This window comes from Nicotiana tabacum, chromosome 19 (genome assembly GCF_000715075.1).
Source record: "Nicotiana tabacum cultivar K326 chromosome 19, ASM71507v2, whole genome shotgun sequence".
NCBI lineage: Eukaryota > Viridiplantae > Streptophyta > Magnoliopsida > Solanales > Solanaceae > Nicotiana > Nicotiana tabacum.
Genome location: NC_134098.1, coordinates 1,220,830 through 1,240,023, shown reverse-complemented (window position 1 = coordinate 1,240,023; position 19,194 = coordinate 1,220,830). Strand labels below are relative to the sequence as shown.

Genomic DNA, 19,194 nt, shown 5'->3' with positions numbered 1-19,194 from the left:
CCCGAGCTAATTCCTATTTTGCCTAACCCCCATTTGGCAAATGGAAGCAAAAGTATTTTGTATAAGTTAAATACAAATAGTCAAAAGTAAAATATTCATTAATTTTTTACCTTTTTTGAGCCAAAAGTCTCCCGAAAATAATATTCTCTGCTTTCTTGAAGGTAAGGGTAAGGTCTGCGTACAATCTACCCACCCCAAACCCTACTTGTGGGATTATATTGGGTTTGTTGTTGCATTAATCTCTTACCTTTTAAATCCTTATTTATTTTAAATATGTTGTAAGTCTAGATATTTAGAATTTTAAAAATAATTAAAATATTATCTTATATAAATAATATTTTTATAAATAATATAACAAGACCATAATTCTTTTTCTCTCATTATAATTCATTCGATATTATATTTGAACTATTTTAATTTTCTACTCAAATGTCATTTATTCTTCATCGACTTTTTTAAAACGACACTCTACAATCAGAAAAAATATATAGAAGAGAAAAAACGATAGATGAGGGAGAGAGAAAGACCGAGACAATGAGATAATTTGGTAATTGGCAGAAACATAATCACAATAAGTCATACTTTTTTTTATTTATCGAACTAGCTAAATAAGATAAATATTCATAATTTCCAGCAACTTATATATTTTTTTTAAAATAATGCAAACACACTATTTGATACTAATATTTATACCATTTTTTAAAAGGGGAAGTTACACGCTATACCCCTTTAAAGAACCCTTAACACACTATGCTTCAATTAAAAAATTACATGTAGTACACATCAATTAGTTATTCCACATACCTATTTAGTTAAAGGACAATAACTAATTAGTTAAAGGACAATAACTACCTAATAAATATGTTCTCTAAATTAAAGGAAGCTATATACACAAAGAAAATTTACTCAAAATCTTATTCCATCCGTTTCAAACTTGGACCAAAATTAAAGAATAAAAAAAGATTATCCATTAAACAATTTTTTTACTATGGGAACCTTTGTCGTTATAGAAGTTTATCTTCCCCTATACAATAAAAAAATACAGTAAACTAATCATTGTATACTATTAAAGAATGTTAATATTCCAGGTAAAATAATATATACTCAATAAATATAAATAAAATAATATTTGATATGAATATTGTATTTCAAATTAGAATATTGTGGTATGTTTGGTTTGAATACTATATTCCAAATTAGACTATTATGGTATATTTGATTTGAAGATTATATTCCCAATTAGAGTATTATATTCTTTATTAGAATATTATAGTATGTTGGTTTGAATACTATATTCTTCATTAATCAATTGTAATTTGGTATGTTTGGTTTGGATAATGTATGGCACACTAAAATATTTTGGTATGTTTGATTTGAATATTATATTCCAAATTAGAATAGTGTAGCATGTTTGATTTGAATATTGTAATTTTAATTAGAATAGTGTGGTGTATTGGTTTGAATAGTATATTCTAATATTTATGTAGTTTAGATATTGTATCCCAAATTAAAATATTTTACCTTATTTTAACTTTACTTTTGATTACATAGATATAAGAGAAAAATAAAAAAGATGAATCACTTCATCCAACAAATAAATGGCAAAGAGGTATTGTTTCGTACAAAACAAATGCTCCATTTTCATATTCTTCTTCCTTCTGCGCCCACTTGCCACAAGAAAAAATAGAGAGGGTTGTTTATTTGGACCAAGAAATCATTGGGGTTCAAATGTTTTGGTGAAAATGTATAATACTAATTCGTTGGGATGATGGAGTGTTATAAGTAATTATCACGTTGGAGCAAGAGATAATCTAATCCCTTAAAAGGTGGAATTTATTTAATAATATATAATGATATTTGTAAAAAGTAAATAAAATTTTATAAAGTAAGTATTGAACGTAAAACAAATATTTTAAATGTATATGGAGTTTTAAACAGGTATACCGAGTGGATTCACATTTTAAAAAGTTTACTCACGGTAAGGAGTAAAGCTGACTATTAAGTCCAAAACGGTCCCTCACTGGTCCAACTCCGGCGGCATTTGCTCTCTCCCTCCCGCCACAACCGCCGCGGCTTCTAATCTCCCGATCCTCCGTTTCACGACGGTGATTTTGTCCTCTCCGCCGCGTCCATTAATGTTTTGCGTTAATTCTTCTGTTGTTTGAGTTTTGGTGTGGTTTGCGACTGATAGTGTGCTGATTAAATTGGATATTTCTATTTTTAAATCTGGCCTATGGCTATGCTAGCTTTGAAAAGAATAGCCAGTTCCAAGCCCAGAATGGATAGGAGACAATAGACATTGTAAAAATAATCAAAAAGTAGGATGAATTCACCCAAAGGTTTGGCACAGTGATCAATAAAGTAGGAGGAGAATCACGATGTTTCATGTTCAAATTTAAGCATTGACAAAAAATACTCCTATTTATCTAACAGTTGGTAGACAGAGTTACCTGGTACCTAAACTGGTAGGAGGTAATAGGTACCTGACAGTGTTGTCAAAGGCGCTTAAAACGCGCTTAAGCCCCGAGGCGAGGCTCAAAACATGTTGAGCAAGGTATACTTTTTCTTGCCAATGAGTGTAATCCTGAAAATGCGACACTAAATAATTAATATTTTACTTTATCGTAATTGTTTTTAATTTCTTTGTCCATATATTTGTTATTCATGCTTATAATTATTGATCTTAGACTATATATAAATATTTTTACTTTATCTCCAGTTGCGCCTCTTTTCATTAAAACCCACGCTTTATTTGCGCTTAAAGCCCCAACGGACCTTAGAGCTTTTTTGTGCTTTTCGTCTTTGATAACATCGGTACCTGGTAGAATAGTCGAGGTGCACGCAAGTTGATTCGGACACCACCGTCCTAACAAATAAAGGCCTTAATAGAGCGGAATGGGTATAGAGAATTCATGTAACCCACACTGAAAATTTGAAATTGAGGCATAGTTGGTTGATTGAGTCGGTTACTTTCCTCTATCCACAAAAGCATGAAAATGCATTGAAACGGATCATGTTTCTTTTTTCTTAAGAGTGTTGTCTGGAAGTTTTCAGTTTCCTTACAGAGAAATTTCCATTTGAAAACCTCGCTCAGTTATGCATTAAAGTGAAAATATGGTTGAAATGATACTTGCAGAAAAGCGTACGCTGTCTTTGTATTTTATGTTGTAGGGTCAATTAATCAATCATGCCTTGATACCAAAGGGATCGGACAAATTAGCTTTGCATAAAACATCACCTGAAGAACTACAATGCGTCAAATTGACGTGATAACCAACTACACCACACCCCAACTAAATATGTTTCGCTTCTACAGCTCGACAAAACAACCTTCTGAGTTTTGTTTTTTTCATAGTGAAGTTTCCATTTGAAAACGTTGCTCACTTTTGCATTGTCGTGAAAATATGATTATGTTAATTGTTGGATAATTTTCTCTTGTAAAGTTTGATGAAAATATTTTTACTACCTCTTTGCTGTCTGAAGCTTTACTTATTTATGTAACTTTTTTTATCTTGCTTTTCTTTTCAGAGAGTCCATCCAGATTGACCTAGATGGACCAGGTAACAGAGTACTCCTCTCTATCTTTGTCACTTCTAATTTACTGTATGTTTCTTTGGATGATAATATTGGGGGTACGTGCAGTATGAAAAAGTTGAAAAGATTGGGGAAGGAACGTACGGTGTAGTGTACAAGGCTCGTGTTCGTGAAACTAATGAAATTATTGCTCTGAAAAAAATACGGATGGAGCAAGAAGATGAGGGAGTGCCAAGCACAGCTATTAGAGAAATTTCTCTTTTGAAGGAGATGCAGCATGCAAACATTGTGAGGTATAACATGGTCTTTATAGTTTATCTAGAACCAATATGAATTATATGATTGTGATTGCAAAGGAAGTGTAACTGCTATTTGTTTATGCTTATAAATCTATTGTATAAGCTACGGTTTGCCGGTTGATTCTTTTAACATGTGACAACACAATGTGCTCCAATCCTCTATTTAATTGTGGTTGAAACGTGAGAGTGAGAAGACTTGCAAGTTTCAGCAGGTGTGCTTCTGTGATGATTGGCAAACAGAAAAACAAAAGTTTAGATATGCTCGGGATAGCATTTTAGTGACATGTGTGTGAGTGAGCCTGGGTGTACTGTTGTAGGTGTGAGCTGTTGTCCACCCTATAAATTGCAGTTTTGTGCAATCACGACTCTAAATGGAAGGAGGATAAGAGAGGGGGGATACTATGAATAATGCTGTGGGTGATTGGGTTATGTTCATTTCTGGAGCAGCATTCTTGCTTTTGCTGACTGAATTAGGAGTTAGAGACTAGAGAGTAGATCCAAATGTGTATATAACAGTAACTTGGGTTGCAATACTGAGTTGTTCTTTCTATATGTGGGAAAAGCTATATTTGAAATTTTTATCCATATCTTCTCTAAGACCGAAAAACTATCTATTATTCGGAAATAGGTTGCAGGATGTGGTTCACAGCGAGAAGCGATTATATCTAGTCTTTGAATATCTTGACTTGGATTTGAAGAAGCACATGGATTCATGTCCTGAATTCTCCAAGGATCTCCGTATTGTAAAGGTGAGTAAGATCTATGTTCTTTTGGAGGTTGCTTTTGTTCTTATATTTAGCTGCTTCATCGATAGCATTACTTCTTTATGATTCTTGTCAAGACATTATTTAGTAGTCTTATTTAAAGAGGAAGGAGATGCACATGCACCCTTAGCACAATAGTTAAAATATATGATTATCTTTATCCGAGTTTTCAATGTGAGAAAGTATCACCACCTAACAGTAAAGTTGTCAGGTTCACAGGCTTCATGTTCATGGCCAATGAAGTAATATCTCCAATTTTGCAGACATTTTTGTATCAGATGCTCCGTGGTATTGCGCATTGTCATTCTTGTAGATTTCTTCACCGAGATCTGAAGCCTCAGAACTTGCTGATAAATCCACGCACCAATGTGTTAAAGCTTGCAGATTTTGGATTGGGTAGAGCATTTGGTATTCCTGTTAGAACTTTCACTCATGAGGTATGCACATGGTTTTCAGCTCTTTGAAACAAAATCCCCAAACCAGGCTTATTGCATGTATTACCATTGTCTCATGTTGTTCCATTTCAAACTTGACCAGAAAGTAGTTATTAGTCTATGAGCAGAAATTGTTATTGCATCTGATGCCTCTCTTTAATATCTGGTCCATCCTTTCTAAATGAGCAACTTTTTCTTCTAAAGTTTTTGTTTAACCACTTATAGCTCAAGTTGTCTGTTTGTTTGGCTGAAAAAGAAAGTGATCGAATTATCACTTCTGTCTCTCAATCATTTAAAAAGCAGATACTCAGTTCATATTTCTGGTCTAACATTTTGAGCTTTTTTTATTTTTATTTTTTTACCTTCAACTGTTGACTTCATTGTTTCAGGTGGTGACATTAGGGTACAGGGCACCAGAAATACTGCTTGGATCAAGAAACTACTCTACTCCTGTTGATGTTTGGTCAGTTGGCTGCATATTTGCTGAGATGGTGAACCAGCGGCCCCTGTTTCCGGGTGACTCCGAGATTGACGAACTTTTCAAGATTTTCAGGTTTTAATATACACAACCAGTCCTTTAATGAATGCCTTTTGTTACTTCTCAAAGTGAACATACACAACTTTATTTTATAGGGAGTATTTTTGTTATCTGCATATTCCCTGCCCTCCTCGTAGATAATTCCAATTCCTTTAGAAAGAAACCGTCATTTTTATTGAATGGTTGTTAGAAAGAAACAGTCGTGGAAGGTTCAAGTGCTCGCTGTTATGGTACAGACCAACATTAGAATGCCGGCAGAAGAAAGAGGCTTAGGAAGGGTTGGATAACCAAAATAGAAGAGCATAAATGTTAAAAAGATTATGGTTCTGAATATTAGGACTCCTAGTCCATGTACTTGTAGGACTTAAGAGTTTGATTTGTATTGTACTACATTACCTACTTCCCTTACCCTTTGTATTCAATATATATATATATATGAACAGCTCTGCAGAGATGCTTTGTGGCCTTGAAATCACTTCTCTGTTCATGGTATCAGACGTCCAGTACAATCCAACTGTCCTACCACTTTCTTTTACCTCTTTCACGCTACTATGGCTTCCCAGTCGCTTACTACCCATTCTTCAGATGTCTCACTTTCTTTTCCTACAACAACTGTTGCAACTACGCAATCAATATCGGATATTTCGTCATCTGTTACAATTCCTCCTTTGCCTCTATTACAACACTCTTTCCCCCTTCACTCTGTTGCTCCTAGTATTCGACCAGGTTCATCTATAGGACAGATTGGTCTGCCTTCTCTCCCACCTTATGCTGGAATAATAGAACCAACAATTCCATCCCCTTTTCATTCTACCGCGGCATTGGCTGCACCAAACGTCACTAACTTGGTGACTATCAAGCTTAATTCCGTTGAAGATTATCTCACTTGGCGTACTCAATTCACCTCCGTGTTGATCTCTCATGAACTCCTTGGCTTTGTAGATGGCTCTACACCTCAACCAACTCAATTTTTATGTGATGTCTCTGGTAACCAGCAAGTTAACCCACTCTATCGTTCATGGGTCAGAATTGATCAAAGTGTGCGATCGTGGCTGTTTGCAACATTGTCTCACGAGGTCCTTGTTGATGTTCACTTGTTACCTACATCACGTGATATTTGGATATCCTTACAAAGACGTTTTATGGATGCTAGTCAAGCTAAATCAATAGAACTTAAGCGACAACTTACTACCATGCGCAAATCAGATTCCATGACTATTGATGAGTATCTCCTAGAAGCCAAGAAAATAGCAGACTCCCTTGTGGCAATTAACTCTCCAGTGTCTACTCAAGATTTTATTGACCATGTTCTTCTTGGGTTAGGAAGAGAGTATGACACACTAGTTGGCATCATTACACACTATCCAGGCCAACTATCTCTTGAAGAACTTCGTACCAAACTCTTGCTTCATGAGCAACGGTTGCAACGCCTCAAAGAACTAGACCCTGTTGTCTCCCATCAAGCCTTTGCTGCCCAGAATGTATCTCCTAACTCCTCTTTTGTCTCTGGTAATCAATCAATATCTCAAGGGGGTCGTGGTAGAGGTCGGTCTTACTCATCTAAAGGAAGGGGTCGTGGAGGAAGAGGTCGAGGCTCCTTTGGTGGTCGCGGTCAATCACAACAAGTTTCTTCACCTAATAATTTTTCACGCAACGGTTTTCATGGACAGTCTTCATCAGGTATTGGTAGTAAGTCCCATGTTTCATATCATTCACAATCTGCTAGTTCAACATCACCATCTGCAGGAGTCTTAGGAGCACATCCTTCTTTTACCATTTGTCAAATTTGTGGGTCTCCCGGTCACTCTACATTACACTGTACCAATCGATTTAATCATGCTTTTGTTGCTAATGATCTTCCTAAGTCTTTTGCTACTATGTCTGTTGGTGAAATAAATGATGCTACTTGGTACTTTGACTTTGCTGCGTCCGCTCATATGACCCCATCTGAAGGTAATTTTCTGCATAAATCACCTTATAATGGCTCTGATCGTGTGTTTGTCGGAAATGGCACTTTGCTTAATATTAAAAACATTGGATATACTCAGTTACCCTCTACATCTCGTCCATTACACTTGTGCTCCATATTTCATGTTCCTCAACTTCGTCATAAATTAATTTCCGTAAAGAAGTTGTGTAAGGATAACAATTGTGCTGTCGATTTTGATTCTTCTTCTATTTTTGTTAAGGACAAAGCCTCGGGTCAAACTCTCCTGCAAGCTTCCAGTAAGGGTGATGTTTATCCGCTAGCATCTTCATCAGTGTCTTCTCATCCTCAAGCATGTATTGCTCTACGTCAGTCTGGAGATATTTGGCATCGTCGTTTCGGTCACAGTGGAGCTTATACTTTAGATCGTCTTAGGAAAAACACTTACATTAATTTGATTAATTCTTATAATAATGATTGTGTCCCTTGTCGATTAGGAAAATCTCAACGTTTACCATTTAGTTTAGTGGATCACTGTAGTTCTTTTCCATTAGATATTGTTCACTCAGATGTTTGGCAATCGCCAATTTGATCAAACTTGGGATTTAAATATTATGTTATTTTTATTGATGATTTCTCTCGTTTTACATGGTTATACCCTATGAAGAGTAAATCAGAAGTTTTTACACATTTTTGTGCTTTTCAAAAACTAGTAGAAAACGTATTTAACTCTAAAATAAAGACTTTTCTTAGGAGGTGGTGTATTTGATAACAAAGCTATGCTCTCACATTTTTCCAACTCGGGTATTCTCTTTCGCAAGTCATGTCCGGACACTCCTCAACAAAATGGGGTTGCTGAACGGAAGCATCGACACATTATTGAAATGGTGCGTACCATTCTTGTAGAGGCTACTTTACCACCTCAATTCTGGGTTGATGCTGCTTATTATGCTGTTTATACAATTAATAGATTGCCAACGCCTAATTTACAAGGACTCCCTCCTTTTGAAAGACTTTTTCATAGACCTCCAGACTATAATTTTCTTAGAGCCTTTGGTTGTGAATGCTTCCCTAACCTTTATGCTCGAGTACCTCACAAGCTCACACCCCCGTTCTGTTCACTGTATCTTTCTTGGTTATGCATCTAACTCTTAAGGATATCGTTGTCAAGATCCTAAATCAGGTCGTGTGTATGCTAGTCGTCATGTTGTATTTCATGAGTCAGTGTTCCCATACGCTACCATGTCTTGTCCTTCACATGTCTCTTCCTCATCCCACTCTTCAGATCCTCTTGTGGTTACATCACCCTTATTACCTACACAACTTTCTGTCCCGCATAACTCTTTTGTGGCTTCCTCTGACCCTCCTTCCTCAAATTCTCCTTCCTCTTCTCCTTGTTCTACCACAATCACTCCGACATCACTTACTGATCCATCCAGTGAGTCACACTCTACTGATCTTTCACCGTCTTTACCTAGCTTGTCTCACACTACTACTTCTTCTGCTTCCACATCTATCATTACATCTCATCCAATGCAAACTCGTTTTAAATCTGGAATTTCTAAACCTAAGAAGGTATTTTCATTGAGTGCTACTCTTCGTGATATTGAGCCCTCTTGTTTCTCTCAGGCTGTGAAAAATCCTAAGTGGCAACAAGCTATGGCAGATGAGTTTAATGCGCTTTTGGAAAATAAAACTTGGGTACTTGTTCCTTTTCAACCTCACATGAACTTGGTCGGTTGTAAGTGGGTTTATCGTATTAAATATAATTCATATGGGTTTATTGAGCGGTACAAAGCTCGTCTTGTAGCACAGGGCTTTCATCAGCAACCTGGTGTTGATTACCATGAGACTTTTAGTCCTGTTGTTCGAGCTACTACTTGCTGTTTCTTTTTCTTGGCCTATTCGCCAATTAGATGTTAAAAATGCCTTTTTACATGGTGTTCTTACTGAGGAAGTATTTATGAAACAACCTCCTGGTTTTATTCATCCTGAATTTCCTCACCATGTTTGCAAATTGACCAAAGCCATTTATGGTTTAAAACAGGCCCCGCGTGCATGGTTTCATCGCTTTAGTACATTTCTTCTTTCTCAAGGTTTTATTTGTAGCAAATCTGATACCTCTATGTTTGTTCGCCGTTCATCATCAGGTATTCTTATCCTACTGCTTTATGTTGATGATATTATTCTAACTGGTAGTTGTTCATGTATCCTTGATCAGTTCATTAGTCTTCTTTCCCTTCAGTTTGCCATGAAAGACTTAGGCGATCTTCATTATTTTCTTGGTGTACAAGTTGTTCGCTCATCTGGTGGTCTTCATTTATCTCAACAGAAATATATTTCAGACATGCTCCTTAAGTTTCACATGCATACTTGTAAGCCAGTTCTCACACCTCTAGCTTCTCGTACTTCTATTTCTCTTATGGATGGTGAGTTACTTTTAGATCCTAGTGAATATAGGAGCATGGTGGGTGCTCTTCAATACTTAACTTTGACTCGTCCTGATATTGCCTATGCTGTGAATGTTGTTTCTCAGTTTATGCATGAATCGCGTACTACTCATTTGCAGTGTGTGAAGCGTATTTTTAGGTACTTACAGGGTACTATTTTGCATGGACTGTTTTTGCGTGCTTCTTCATCCAATTCATTGGTGATTTCTTATTCGGATGCTGATTGGGCTGGATGCCCCGATAGCAGGCGTTCTACTACTGGGTTTGTAATTTTCTTGGGTTCCAATCTCATCTCTTGGCGTGCGAAGAAACAACCGACAGTTTCAAGATCGTCTACAGAGGCAGAGTATAGAGCTATTGCATATACTGTAGCTGAAACTTCTTGGATTCGTCATGTTCTTCGTGAACTTGGCCTTTATCTTCGTGAACCGATTCGAGTATTGTGTGACAATGTCAGCTCAACATACATGTCTCATAACCCCGTATTCCATGATCGTTCTAAACATATTGATTGTTAATCCTCTTCCCGTTATTGTCTTTTGCGTGACAATTTGTCAGTTATTTCAATACGTCCAGATTGAGGGGGCGGATTAGGACTCCTAGTCCATGTACTTGTAGGACTTAAGAGTTTGATTTGTATTGTACTACATTACCTACTTCCCTTACCCTTTGTATTCAATATATATATATATGAACAGCTCTGCAGAGATGCTTTGTGGCCTTGAAATCACTTCTTTGTACACGGAATTCCCAGTAGCATCATGTCCAATACTTGTGTGTAATCTTCATTTCTTTGTGCTGAAAGACATAATAATCAATTAATTATTAAGTTTTATAATCAACTCTCTCTATGGGATTGTTAGATTGAGAGAAGGTTTAAAGATTGAGTTTGTAGTACAGTTTATGACTCTCTCCCTCTCTCCACACACACTGTGTTTTTACATATGCATAGAGATTATATTGCAGTATACCAAAAGAATATTTGTGAGATTTCTTGAAAAATAGATACCCGATATCTTTGTTTCCTTGTGTTTTATGTTATTAAATATTTTCATTTATGTCATGATTCTCTACTATTTCTCTGTATGAAGAGTGGTGGGTACTCCAAATGAGAATACATGGCCTGGAGTGACATCTTTGCCTGAGTTTAAATCTTCCTTTCCCAAATGGACTCCAAAGGTAATCTAGAGTTTCTCAATATTTTTCCTTTTTTTTTTCACCCTAGTACTAGCCTGATTCTCCTGCCAATATTATCACATCTTAAATAAAAGCTTAATTGAAGCTCATTACATTGCAGGATTTGGCAACTGTAGTCCCGAGTCTTGATGCAGCAGGACTTGATCTCTTTGGTGTAAGTTTGCTTTCTAAATGATATATGCAAAAAGGGGCAGCCTGGTGCACAAAGCATCTCGCATTAGTGCAGGGTCCGGGGAAGAGACGCACCCCAGGGTGTAATGTAGACAGCCTACCCTAATGCAAGCATTAGTGGCTGCTTACACAGCTCGAACATGTGAACAATAGATCACACAGAGACTACTTTACCATGGATCCAAGGCTCCCCTTCTTCTAAATGATATATACATCTTGTGAATATGAAGCTTTCTTCTATTCTAAATTAAACTCCAGCCTTTCTGCTTGGTTTTCTTCTGAGAAAATCCAGTGAAATTACTATAGGCATTCACATCTAGAAAAGTTATAAGTAGTCTTTGAGTTTGCAGGTATTCATAGTCGTAAGAGATGAAGTAAATAAATGTCCTTTTGTCGAGGACCTTTGCTTCTCTTTCCTTCATGTCTCTCTTTATCTCTCTCTCTATTTTTCCTTTTTTTTTTTGAATTATATTTGGTGAACACCTATTGGGTTGAGGACCTATGTTGCTCGGACTCTCCAAATATGTCGTTGATGTGTGTCGGATCCTCCAAAAGTAGTCCATTTTTGGAGGACGCGCACGAGGCATTTTTGGTAGCACTAGTTTCCATGCAAATCAACGTTTTTCATGTAGCAGAATACATAAAAGACTTGGTGCTTTTCTCCTTTAGTATGTGGATAATGAGTAGGTGTTATGCACAGACTTCAATCTTTTGCTTGAAAAATCCACGGCCTCATTACTCTTTGTTTATTTATTACTTTCTCAGAAAATGCTCTGTTTAGACCCCAGCAAGAGAATCACTGCCAAGAGTGCCCTTGAGCATGAATATTTCAAGGATAATGCCAGTGTTCCGTGACGCTTTGCATCTTCATCCCGAATGCTATATAATGTTAATTTGGTATGTTAATTACAGGGTTTTGCTCGGAGAAGTTTGTGTGATCTTTAGCGCTTTTATCATTTATCAGTGGCAGCAGAATGGTTAAAAGAAAACAGTTATCCATTAAAAAATTGGTTGGATAATAAACTTTTTAAAAACAAGCCAAATATGAATAAGAATCATATTATTCACAAGAATATGCAGTGTATTGTTGAATTGGTGTGCAGCCTTTAAGTTTTTTGCATAGTTTGGTAGTGGAATTAAAGAACATTCATTATCTGTCTTCAGGTTGATGCAAAATGGTTTCGAAATTGGTGTATTTTCTTCTCAAATTTCCAGAGTTGAATTTGTCATAAGAACTGACGAGTGCAAAATATTGCTCACGACTTCTATCAGTAGAAATAGCGCCCACTGGCCACTCGGCTATGTTTTTGAAAAATAATTACTATTTTGGAGTTTCACTTGTGAATTTGAAACTCCAGGCAGTGGCTATTTATTTCAATTCGAGGGGCTGAAAAGTGGCTATTTTGAATTTGTTCCGATTGTGTCTCGTCTTTTTTTTTTTAATTAAAAATGTTGGAACTAAAACTAGGGATAAGTATTAGCAGTATTCTCTGCCTAGCCTCAGTTTATTTTTGGTTGTAAATAAAGATGGGAAATTGATTAAAATTGTCATTTGGTAGGATTACAAGAGTCAATTAAATTAAACAACAAGAAATTTTCTAGAATTAAGAATTCTAAACCCTTAATTAGGGGATTTGCATCTGTCTAAGTGAAGATGAACGTTTCCTCGTTAAACGCATTAAAACGTAAGTGTCGTGGATTATTCCAAAATAATAAACGTAAAAAGATTTTAAAAAGAAGAATAGAGGAATTAAAATAAAGTATATAACAGTAGATTAACCAGTGAAATATATCTCGAAATGGAATGCATATATACGATATTAATCACATATTTATGTCTCCAATTTCCAATTTAAACTCGAAATCAAGAAATATGTAGATTTTAACCCAGAGAAGCAATGCAAACCAACACTTTGACTTGTAAGTGAGTTTGAGTCTGAAATTCTACACACACACACACACACACACACACACACATATATATATATATATATATATATATATATATATATATATATATATATAGCGAGGTACGGTCACACAGGGGCGGCCCAACCCTAAAGCAAGTGAAACACTTGCTTTAGGCCCCAAATATTTAAGGGCCCCAAAATTACTAGTATTTTTCTATATATAGTAGTATATTATTTATATAATTATCATTTATTATTGATAAATTTATTTCTTTATTGTCATATTAATTTTTAATAACTCGATTTCTTCCTCTAATTAATATAACTAAAATAGTTTTCTGTCAATCTTTTTTTACTTAATTATATTTCTCTATTCATTAGTTGGTCACGTAACTATATCTAATAATCTAACTTATTATTTATTTTCCTTACATAAATTATACTCTTTCCGTCTCAATTTATATGAAAGTGTTTGACTGGACATGTATTTTATGAAATAAAGGAAGGCTTTTGAAACTTGTAATCTTAAATAAATCATAGAAATTTTTGGGCTAGAAATCATCTCATTAATGGTAAAAATATAGAAAGGGACTTACTAAAATAAAGGAGTCACTTATGTTTTCTAGGTTCTCCCATTTCAGTTGTGATGTAATCAACGTTAAATTCATTTAATTTTCTGTACTTTATAAAACTAAGTTCTCATTTTTTTTAATTCCACATCCTCACTTGTCTAATTTTTTTAAAAATGATGTTCATTAAATTATATATATATATATATATATATATATATATATATATATATATATATATATATTAAGGCCTCTTATTAAGATTTTATTTTAGGCCTCCGATGAAGTTGGGCCGCCCCTGGTTTGTGATATGTATTTTGTATTATTCTCGAGCTGTGTTGACCTATTATAAATATATACATATTTTACCTATTGTAGATATACATATATGTTGCTAGAAAAAATGTATTTACATAAACATATAAGAACTCTTGTATTGAAACCACGAGCTTTGCATTAATAAGTACTGACGGATTTTATACTACAGAATGGCTGACATTTTTTCAGTGCCATGGTACATTATTTCATGATAAGAAGATCCTATATATGATCATTTCTTTGGAGCAATATAATATATATGGATTTTGGATATATCAGCTGCTTGAATCTGATGCTGCTTTCGACATCAAACATATAGGGAACCTTCTCTTGCCATCTAGTTTAAAAATGGAAAAAGGAAAAATTAGAAGCTATAAACATGGATGGTAAACGTATATATAGAGAGATCCAAGATTTTAAGACAAATTATCACTAAATTCATTACTCGGTCGTGAAAATATATAAATGCAAATATATAGGAAATGCTATCTCCGGTCTATATTATTTTTCGTTAATAAGAAACATTTATCACCATTTTTTTTTTCAGATTCACCTGACTGTTCTAATACTATTCTAATATTTATCTAAACTACTCTTTATCTCTCTTTAAAGATCTTACTTAATTAACATTCCACTACTTTTCTTGTAGTTACCGCTATTAAACGTCTTTCTTAATTAAGGGTGCGCAAAATATTTAAAGACAAGAGAGATATACCTGAAAGTAAGATTCAAGCTTAGTCTTTAGAGTAGCGTGCTCTTGCTTCACTCCTTGGAATGTGTTCTTGCACCTGCAATTTGGTCCATTAATAATAATACTAGAATATACAGTCAGACCTATCTATGACAGCATAACTATATAACAACACTTAACTATAAAAATCAAGCTTTTTCCGGAACCAATTTTCATGTTATGTTATAATATATGTTCTCTATAACATCCAAAAATATTCGGAACAAACAAGGCTGTTATAGAGAGGTTTGACTGTATGAACAACTTCAACTTGAATGAAAATCGCCGATTTTGAAATATTCATTGTCTTGGTCTATGTTGCTGCTCAGACTTTTCAAAATGTTGTTGCGTGTCGAACCCTCCAAAAAAATAGTGTATTTTTGGAGGATCTGACACAGACACAATAACAATATTGGAGAGTTCCAACGACATAAATCTTAATGAAAAAACTAGAAGTAGAAGGAGGAGGAGGCAAAGAAATTTTACCCTTCTATATTTTTGGCAATACAGTATTCCTGAAACTGACAACATTGTCTTTTTACTCTTTTGGCACCAATGCTGCAACAAAAGTTCTAATGTTATATATTATACTTCATTTGGAAAAAAGAAATACACATATACTAATTAAAGGTATTGTTAGTTTTATAGATCGAGATGTTTAAGCTTAGGAGAATGAACAAATGGGGTTCTATTTTCGGAGATTACACGCAATAAGCAATACTGTTTATCTGTTGTAACTATGTTTTTTTGAGTCGAGGACATGTCAAAAACAACATTTTAATAACAATTTTGAGAAAGTGAAATTTCTCAATGATAAAATATGTAGTAGATATGCATGAAAATGAAGCATACATAATCTTAGAAAAAGTCGTGATACGAACTCCCAATTGATTAGATTCTCCACTTATACAATTATATATTTTGTCTAGGAATCGAGGAAAAGAATTAGTACTTTTGTTTTGTTGCTTAAGATAAGGATATTCTAAATGATTCAAAGTGGAAAAGCAACTATATATTCTGCGAAAAAAGAAAGAAGAATAGTCAGCTCAGTTGCCTTTTTGGTAAAGTTAAGTTACTATTTTTGTTATAAAACACTTAGCAGGCGTTTGAACATAAAAATTGTAATTTTTGAAAAAAAGAAGAAGTAATATTTGGAGTTAAGTTGAAAAATGGTATTTGAAATTTGAAATTATGTTTGGACATATATTTCACTTGAAAAATGCTATAGTTTTGTGAGTGGGGAAATGTTTTTTGAAAATTTTGAAAAAGTGATTTTTGAAAAATTCATTTTCGAATTTTTTTAAAAAACTTGTAAAATTTCATGGACAAACACATTTTGAATTTTTTTTTTTTTTGATTTTTTATATGAACAAACGGGTCCTTAAAATGTTGGGGAAATGAAGCTTATAAATTTGAGGTGAAGAAAAAAAGGAGAAGAAAAATGAGATTTGAGAAACATGCAATATGATAAGAAAGTCTAAATGGAATATGAGAAATAGAAATTGGATCTTCAACTAATGGAAGCAGAATTTTTAACAAGAGGATTCAAAAAATAAAAAAAATGTAAATATACAAAAAATTTAAGGGAATTCAATACCTAATATATATACATAAAAAAAAAAATTAACCTTATATATATAATATAATTTTTAACCAAAGAAATCGTCTCATTCCGCCCACCTAGCTCTACTCCCGCTTCAACCCTACCCAATAAATGTTTGATCATTATTCACACACTTTTGTAGTTTGACTATTTTCAAATAGAGGTCCAAATGTGGACCCAAATAGATTCATTAAACTTTTCTATCTTTTTGTTATATTCTGCAAAAAGAAAAGTAAGCTCAAAGTCTAAAATCACGTAAGTGCAAAAATAATTATTATTTTAATTTATATTATTTAGTTTGCATCGACACGAAGTTTTGAAAAAAATAATTTTTTGAAAACTTGTGATCTTAAACATATCATAATACTATAGGAAGTGTAACATCATTTTTTTCGGATTTAGAAAATATATTAGTGTTTTTGAAACAGACTAAAAAATAAAAATAGCACGGGCTAACCGGTTTTTAAACCGGTAATAAAAAATAGCCAATATTTGCAAAATTATAGAAAAATAGCCGTTATTTTAGCTGAAACACGGAAAGTTACAGCAAAATATGCTGGATTTTGGAGCTCCTGAATATAAACTTCTAGCATATTATCTTTAACATGTAAAAGTGACTAAATTTCGATTACTTTAAAAATAATAATAATTTTTTAATTACCAGTTATAAATCTGGCTATTTCTGAAATTTTTCCATGAAAAGGTGTCACGTAAAGTGAAATAGAAATACTGTATGTGTTCTTGTGAGCTTGAACACATACCTTGAGCTACTACCCTTGAATTGGTACATCATATTATCCAGTCTTGTAAAATCATAAGGTCCATTTTCCCTGCTTGGAACAAATGAAAGAACTAAATATTAATTTGGCCAATGACTAATTATAGTATTATACATGTACATTTGTACATATTTTCCAACATGAAATATTGTTAATCATTTAAAAAAACTCGTTTTCTAGGTTACTAATATCTATGTTGTTCGGACTTTCTGAAAATGTCGTCGAGTGCATGCCGGATCCTTCAAAAATAATGTATTTTTGAAAGATCCGCATGAGTACGACATTATTTTGAAGAGTTCGCGCAATATAAACCGACATTCCTATACCTATATGCCAACTCTATACATATGGAGGCCTATGCGTGATTTTCAGGACCTGATTTAGCATTTATCTACGTATTTTAATTTTTGTGATATATAAAAAGAATGCTGCATTTCAAAGTAGAATTTCATTATTTTATGATAATCATATATAAAATTATATTTTGAAACTTCTTACAGTGCAAGTTCAATATTGCGAATCAATCTGGCTGAATCGGTGTAAAATAGATTGACAACTTCTTCAACAAAGTTAGGGTTTGCATCATCTTGCAATTCCTCAAGATGAATAAATTGGTCATCAACGTATCCCTGCATAAGTTGTACGAGTTAATCAAAGTTATACACCTTTATAATAAATAAAATAATTTTAAGTTTTATTCACTAACAATGTAAAATATCTTTAATTATACATTCAATACAATTAGTTGGTTGACTACAAATAGTTTTTTAGCCGCTATTCTTGGCGTGTGTATTGGGTAATTTGCTCACTGTGCAATAGCTCACAAACTACAGAGAAAATATAAACCATACTAGACAAGTCCGGTGCGACGAGCTATGACTGAGAAGACTGCTGGTAAGAGAAACCACTCACCCACCCTACTCAGCCAATCCCTCCGAGCGTATATAGTTTTTGATTTGTACGTGATAAAACGCAAACTCACTGAACATTTTTTGTGCACCCATGCACAATAGATAATTATTTATTACCATGTCGTTGGGATTTCGGGGAAGAATCATTGCATATTCTTTCGATATAGTCCGTTAGAATAAAAGTTAAAGCGGGTATTTATGCTTGTCGTGTTCTTTATATGGACATCCAAGATGAGAGGTCCATTCCTTTAACTCGTACTAATGAGAGTTTGACTCCACAAGAAATTGATCAAAAGGCTACTGAATGAGCCTATTTCTTGTGTGTACCCAATTAAGGTATTATTGAGAATCAAATAGTCCATTCAATTAAATAAAACATATATGAAAGAACCATAAAATTCATGTTAAGTTACTTACGACAGCATGACATTATTTTTAGTATGTCTAATAAGATAACTCAAAGAAGTAGAGTAAATTAATAACTTAATGTAACGGGGTTAAATACATTGTTAATGTATATAAGTTAAATTATTCTGAGAAATTTAAGCAACCAAATAAATAATAATATGACCTGATCGAAGAGGCTTCTCCTCAAGTAAGCAGCTTGGCGTTGCTTTTGGTTCTCCATTTTTTGGTTTACGAGAAAAGGAATGGGAACTGAATGTAAAGACTATATATCTCTTTGTAGAATACAAAGGGGCTATACCATACTCAATCTAAAGGCTGCCGTTGTATGTATATATAGGGAAAGAAAGCAAGAAAATTCAAAGAGGAAAAAGATTGATATAAAGTGGTCCATATTTTAATAATTCGACATAATCATATAGTGTCCTAACCAAATGCGATAAAAGGTGGTCAGTTGAATATCACCCGTCCGAAAGTTTGCCTAAGGGACAATATATCACATCCTTGAGGAGCGGTACTTTCTCAAATTCTACGTGATCGCAAAATACTTAATTTGTAGATCGAGTTGTTCTTTAAGCAATATAATGAGAGGAAATTTTTCTTTCTTTAAGATCACTAGTAACTTCAGACATGTCACAAGTCACAACTATCAATT

The 19,194-nt window shown here is 34.1% G+C and overlaps 2 protein-coding genes across 3 annotated transcripts; one reads left to right on the top strand and one right to left on the bottom strand.

The window, feature by feature from the left end:
• The first annotated feature begins 1,945 nt into the window (after positions 1-1,945).
• Positions 1,946-12,406, top strand: LOC107821076 (cell division control protein 2 homolog). The gene is made up of 9 exons (XM_016647476.2): positions 1,946-2,105; positions 3,529-3,560; positions 3,643-3,827; positions 4,462-4,582; positions 4,861-5,034; positions 5,421-5,584; positions 11,038-11,125; positions 11,244-11,297; positions 12,080-12,406. Exons 2-9 carry the CDS (start codon positions 3,552-3,554, stop codon positions 12,167-12,169), a joined length of 885 nt encoding a protein of 294 aa, XP_016502962.2. The 5' UTR covers positions 1,946-2,105; positions 3,529-3,551; the 3' UTR covers positions 12,170-12,406.
• Positions 12,407-14,224: 1,818 nt separating this feature from the next.
• LOC107821077 (histidine-containing phosphotransfer protein 4) lies at positions 14,225-18,864 on the bottom strand. Of its 2 annotated transcripts, XM_016647479.2 has the most exons (6): positions 18,706-18,864; positions 17,722-17,852; positions 17,206-17,274; positions 15,328-15,399; positions 14,827-14,899; positions 14,225-14,448 (listed from the first exon to the last, which is right to left on the bottom strand). In XM_016647479.2, exons 1-6 carry the CDS (start codon positions 18,760-18,762, stop codon positions 14,419-14,421), a joined length of 432 nt encoding a protein of 143 aa, XP_016502965.1. In that variant the 5' UTR covers positions 18,763-18,864; the 3' UTR covers positions 14,225-14,418. The 2 variants fall into 2 exon arrangements, with proteins under 2 accessions (XP_016502965.1, XP_016502966.1); XM_016647480.2 differs by lacking the exon at positions 17,206-17,274.
• Between the last annotated feature and the right edge of the window lie 330 nt (positions 18,865-19,194).

Bases quoted from the DNA above. Each gene is read 5' to 3' on its own strand.
- LOC107821076 (XM_016647476.2), top strand. The intron at 3,828-4,461 runs GTATAACATGGT...ATTCGGAAATAG, and splicing joins CAGCATGCAAACATTGTGAG to GTTGCAGGATGTGGTTCACA. The intron at 5,585-11,037 runs GTTTTAATATAC...CTCTGTATGAAG, and splicing joins GAACTTTTCAAGATTTTCAG to AGTGGTGGGTACTCCAAATG.
- LOC107821077 (XM_016647479.2), bottom strand. From the start codon at position 18,762: ATGGAGAACCAAAAGCAACGCCAAGCTGCTTACTTGAGGAGAAGCCTC. The intron at 17,275-17,721 runs GTAAGAAGTTTC...TGTTCCAAGCAG, and splicing joins CGCAATATTGAACTTGCACT to GGAAAATGGACCTTATGATT. The intron at 14,900-15,327 runs GTAAAATTTCTT...ACCAAATTGCAG, and splicing joins ATTGCCAAAAATATAGAAGG to GTGCAAGAACACATTCCAAG.